This window comes from Pygoscelis adeliae, unplaced genomic scaffold (assembly GCF_000699105.1).
Source record: "Pygoscelis adeliae isolate BGI_AS28 unplaced genomic scaffold, ASM69910v1 Scaffold286, whole genome shotgun sequence".
Taxonomy (NCBI): Eukaryota; Metazoa; Chordata; class Aves; order Sphenisciformes; family Spheniscidae; genus Pygoscelis; species Pygoscelis adeliae.
This window is the reverse complement of record NW_008825076.1, coordinates 8,277,175-8,283,174: the sequence shown is the minus strand read 5'-3', so window position 1 is coordinate 8,283,174 and position 6,000 is coordinate 8,277,175. Positions and strand designations below refer to the sequence as shown.

General features: G+C 43.8%; 1 protein-coding gene across 1 annotated transcript in view; it reads right to left on the bottom strand.

The window, feature by feature from the left end:
• Positions 1-4,392: 4,392 nt before the first annotated feature.
• Positions 4,393-6,000, bottom strand: part of NTSR1 (neurotensin receptor 1 (high affinity)) — a 59,703-nt gene continuing 58,095 nt past the window's right edge. The window contains exon 4 of the mRNA XM_009326802.1: positions 4,393-4,642. Within this exon, the coding sequence (XP_009325077.1) occupies positions 4,393-4,642 (250 nt within the window). The remainder of the gene's footprint in view (positions 4,643-6,000) is intronic.

Genomic DNA, 6,000 nt, shown 5'->3' with positions numbered 1-6,000 from the left:
TGTTTCCCATTGCTACACAAAAGGATTTCACACCCTCTTCCTTCCCTTTGTCACAGAAAATATTACAAAGGAGACGCTGACACGCTTTTAACATTCATTTTTTTTCCCATTGCGCAACAGGCCACAGAAAATAAAGCACATCAACATTTTGTATTTCAGAAAAAAAAAGGTGCACTTTAAAAAATATTTGCCGTAAATACAACCTGTGCAGGACTATCAGGTGGCACGGCTGGGGAAGGACTCTTGATCACAAAGCCAGGACACGGCATCGTGAAATTTTGGATTAGCGATTTCTGTCTTCGTACTAAACGAATGGAGACTGAGAACAGAAAAACTTGTTGAGCTGTAATGTTAAGAACCAGACAGAGCTCTAGCAGATACAGCTACCAAACAACACGACCAGGAAGGTATCAGACCAACACTCAAGGCCTTGCACAGGAGAGCTCCAGCGCTCTCATGCCGTGCGGACGTGTGTCCCTCCCCGAGGGCAGGTGGCGATGGCAGCCGCACAGATGATGGGTTCACACCTGCAACACGAGCTGCCTGCAGCAACAGCACACCTTGTTTTTAATTCCACTGAACATCTGATGCTATAAATGCAAAGGTCCTGCTATCGTCATGTTTACAGCACGTGTCCTGCTAACCCTCCTCACCGACTTTTCCATTTCGTTTTCTCCTTTACGGGCGCAGTCGCTGAAGTGAGGTCCCATGCACTTTGCAAAAAGGACAAGCTCACCAAAGCGTTCAAACGCTGATGTGTACTGGGCCTTTGGTGAGAAAGTCCTGTCTGGGGGAAATTTCCAAACAGTGTAATGACTTTGGAAATCTGATTTCACATGCTGCCAAATGGACAGCCCTGACAAGAACACCGTGAAGAGAAACGAAACCTCAAAATAATATTTGAAGAGGTCACTTGATAGGCTCTCTTCAGATGGGAATTTCTCAGAATCCATCTGGCAGTACTTCACATCTGTGGGCTCAACAGATTTTTTTTTTAGTCAAAACAGTTCAAAACACTTATAGGAAATCTGCATAGATTAACAGCATGCTGCACCAACGCTCACCTCTCTGTCCCAGCAGAGAGTTCAGACAAGACAGGAATACAAAGGATGGGAGTACACATTTTGTCTAATGGCAAAAGCCACTTTCATTAGGTTTAAAGCTAAACCTTGCTGGGTTAGTAGTTCAACCGTTGTTAAAAGGCATGGAAAGAACCATTTTTCTGGTATATACTGGACAGTTTGTACCTTTTTCTTCTCTATGGTATCATGCTTTCCTTTACAAAACCATGGGGTCTTGCAGTGAGTTGTCCTCACTTCTTTGAGCTCAAGGGAACTAAATCTCTAGGTTGAATATAGCAAAACTAGGTGAGGAGGGGAGGGAGGATGAAATCAGCTGTAATTTACACTTCTCAGCTCAAGGTAGTCAGATTTGGCCAGTGTAGCTTTGAGCTGCAATCTCAGATTAAGGCCATAGACTCGGGTCTGCTCCCGTGTTAAACTGCAGGAACGGAGCTGTAGAAGCCAGCAAACCGCTTGGATAAATCCCCCCAAATAGTCAGCTCTTCAGGACTCGAGTGGCCCAACAAACATTGCGGAAAGAGTTTATAAGAAGTTCATTTTTCCTCCAGCTTATTCCCATTTTCATGTCAAACCAAAAATAAACCTCCCAGTTTCTCTGAGCCGTGATCAAATATTCTGTAATATCTGTAATAAATCAAATACTCTGTAAGCTGCCAGTGTATCTCAGTAATGAAAATCTAAGCCAAGCATCTTATGTGAAACAACAATTTTTGTACAGTGTTTTCTAAGATAATCGAGCGCATTTCAGCAGGTTGGTGTTGAACAAGTATATTAATAATGTTTAAGAATTCAAAAGCAACTGAGACACGCAGGATGTTAAATCCTAATGAAAGTCAAAGCAACACACAGTTACAGCTTCCGTGGGAGGTTTCAGAAACCACCTCCCAGCTGTTGACTCTATTTAGAAGTGAAGTTAAAAAATCTAGGTCCTTTCCAGAAACATTTGAAGTGTCTTGCCTGGAAGGCCGATGTTAAATGTGTGACATTAAAACTCCTCTTCCTCTGCTCATCGTACCTGGACTTTCCCACAAGGCAGTATGTACAGGTCTTCTGAAGCTTCTTCTTCCAACTTGCCCAAGCCATTTCTAACACACACACAGATAACATTTGGTGGTTCCTCACAGATTTCCTTCCAAAGAGACCAGTCTCCTTTTTGCCCCTTTTTTTCTGTGTATGTGCCATTGCCTGTTTTTCTTGCCAAAGAGGAGTCAACTGTGCATGATCAACGAAAGTGCTTTGTCAAATACAATCTCTGCCCTTTGTTTGGTACAACCAGGGCAAGAAATTAAAAGAAGGCATGACAGGACAGAGCTTGCAGTTTGGCTGAATCAGAAGAAACTAAAGCCCCACTGATTTCCATTTTGAGCCCTTTCTTTTGGAGTGGTTCTGTACTAGGCATTAAAATAATCTCCCATCCCTGGTAGGTGTGGTTGGAGGTCATGGCTGATGGTAACCAGGTCTACCACGGTAGCTAGCTCTGTACAACTGCCAGGTTATAAATGCCTTGGAAGTAGATAGCCATCATTCACAACTCACAGCAAATGCCCCACCGGTGTTTTCTCTAAGCCCTGAGCCCAATAGGGCCTAACCCACGAGATTACCACCTCTGTAGCAGGAGAAGTTGCCAGTACCCAGTGGATCAGTAACTGGTCTCCATCATCGTGTGACTGTTCACTGGGGCCAGATCCACATCTCCAGCATTGAGACTTCTGTTACATACCAAGGGTGCTCGTTAGTTGAAGAGTGACAGGGTATGGGCAAAGCCCAGAAAGCTGAATTCAGCCCAGTGACTCTTCTAGTTTGTCATCATAAAGAGGCAAGCCCTGCTCTCCTAATGAAGTGTGGTGTGAAAGGGGACGCAAGGTCACCGCTAGCAAAATCACAGCAGAGGTTGCACAGGATGATTAGTTGGTTCCAGGTTCACGCAGGTCACCGTCTGGTGATGTGACAGCGGGGAAAGCCCTTTAGCTTGTCCCAGAGGCCTGTGACTTCTGGTGCTAAAGGCTCTGGAGCAATTTGCTGCATCACATAGCGGGCTGTTAGAGGTGGAACCATATGAGAGAAAAGCTCACGCTACCTATCCTGGCCAGCTGAGACATTTCAAAGAGCATTTTCAGGTCTTGTTTCTGTTCCTCTGGCTTGTTGAAAGAAAGTCATTTTAGCTAAGGCTCCCCAGTTTAGACCTTCTTGTGTTCTTCATTTGCACTATCTGAAGATTTGTGTGTGCAGATCAGTGTGCCAACAGGTCTGGTAGCAAAAAGAAATAAAAGAAAAGGTAGAACAAGAGGCCCTGCTGCCTACAACTGATATAACCTATGAGACGTCAGCCTTGTGAAAATGGTGAGGAAACAAGTAAAACTGGAATAAGAATGGGAAAAACCTGAAGGTCCCACAGAATTGGGTCGCATTGCTCTTATCTCAGCAGCCTCGAGCCCTCATGAGCCTGGAGTTGTCTCACCTCTTACTGCAGGCCAGCTAACTGTTCTCCCTGCTAAAAAATAGGATTTGGCTGTATGGCAACAGTAAGATTTTCCATTTCTGTTCATTTTCAGCACTCCAGCTGGGCACAGTTTCTGCATTCTTGACTTTGCCAGAGACTTTGTTATGTATTGGTGTTGCAGTACCAATACCAGTGAGAGAGGGGGTTCACTGTGCCAGGCACTATATATGCCCTAAAATAAAAGATGACCCCCATTTCCCCAGACCACACGCACCCCAATCTAGGTAAGGCATCATCTGTTGTTATTTCATTTCAAGGAGCCAGAGCGGCTCTCTCAAGCACCTAGGTCATATTAATCACAATTTAGATATATTTTTAAAATAACCACCTGCCTCCCTGAGTTTTCACTCCTTGTTCATTGAACATCCCATAGGTGAGCATGTCCATTCTCCAAAAACATCCCTTTCTGTTCAAAACTGCGTTATCCTCATCAGACTCTCTGCTCGGTGCCACCAAGAGACATGATCTCAAACCCTTAGATGTGAACATGGCATCTCTGCACTGAGGAAAGGGTGAAATGCAGTATGGTTTTGCCTAAGTTTAACACATTTTGGCTTCCCAGTTAACACCGCACCTGGATTTATGCCAGACTGAAGTTACAAAACGTGTAGACATTACTCACAAGAGGCAAGGCCAATGCTTTAAAATAACCTCAAAGTTACTGGCAGCACAAAGCCTATTTTTCCAACAAAAATGACTTTGCTAAACACACTTGTGTTACGTGAATTTGGAGACCATGCATGAAAGCCACAGAGGCCCCTCACAAGTTTTGACTCCATGATGAAATGCATTTCCCTTCCTCCTTTGGCTTCAGTATGTAGTTTCCCTTGTGACCTGGCTGGAAAACGTGTGGTTGCTGGAGATGCTGTTGGATTTCCTGGTGAAGGCCAGTCGTTTCTTCTTCTTCCTCCATGGCAGGCACAGGAGTGTGAGTGTAGAGAGGAAGATCTGTCGGAAGTTTGCAGACACCAGGTTGTAGAGGATGGGGTTGATTGCCGAACTGACGTAGAAGAGGACGTTTGTCAGCATGTAGAAGTAGTGGTAGAAGTTGAAAAGGAAACTGCACGGACAGATGAAAGATAAAAATCTAAATAGAGTGTGGAGAACTGAAATAATTCAAAGTCACAAGGGTGAGAAAAACATGAGCTAACCTTTCTTCGTTGGGGACATGAGCTTACCAATGGTGCATGCGCCACCAGGAAAACATCTATGTTTTCAACTGGGACTGGCCAAACGTAGGTCAAATGCCTCTACAAAGGTCTTACCCCAAACACTAGCAGTTAGAAACTTATTTATGCCCTGGGTCCGGACGTGATATTTACCTTGTGCGTTCATTTTGTCTTCGAAAATAGCATTCTGGAAACTGAGAAGTCAGATGGAAATTTATATGTATGTGTCATGCATATACATTAGCTTGACTTTTCTGGCTGCAGTTCTGGTCTACAGAGCCTGCAGAAGAGCCAAGATGCAGTAACAGATGGAGGTCTCTCCTTCCCCCAGCAGTGAGAGCTGCATCAGCTCATTCAGTGGGTCCCTGGGTTGGGATTTGTCTGTAATCTGGGATAGCGTTCTCTATTCTGGGGGAAAGTTGATGACAGCATGCTTTTGAAACATATCCTGACCATCACAATATAATGTTTTCAACTAGAATTGGTTGAAAATGCTTAGGTTTTTTTTTTTCTTTTGGAAATATCTTTCCTTGGGACAACTGAGATCAACAGCTCTGAGCTGGTGAAGCATTTATAAACAACGCGGGTCTGTTTTTCAGGAAGATGTTCCCCAGGATCATTTATCTCAGTGGAAATTGCAGACCTTTTTGTTAGTCTGAGCACTGTCTAACAGAAGATAAATAGACGCGTGCTGGAGTACATCACGAATCCCTCCACACCCCCTCAGCACTGCCAAGTACTGCACGGCCCGTCCAGCTCTTACAAGCAGAGTTTCTCTATGTAGTTGTGAAGGATTAATATAGCAAAAATTTCTCTTCTTCAGGGGCAGGCACACGCATTTATAAATGAACATGTCAAGCCGCTGCAAGCTCTTGATTAGCTGCCATACTGACAGTTCACCATTCATAATGTGCCTGTAAATTCAACGTTTCCCTAAAATCGCTCATGGCTTTTAAAAGAAGAGAAAAAAATATGTGAATGCAACCACAATGCATAAATTCACACTAACTGCAGACAGACTTCTCTACCCCTCTTGCATAAAGCAAATGCAGCCGTTACATAATTGATTGCTGCTTTAAGTGCTTTTCATATAGGAAAGCAGACAAGAAACAGTAGTTTGTCCCAGTGTGTGCCTAAAGCTCTGTTTTCATGACTGAAGATAGGTTTGGGTTTTTACTATGGATGGATGTACAATTCCATTCAGTAGAGTGTTATATCGTAAATGACTATTTTTTTGTGCTTGGAGTTT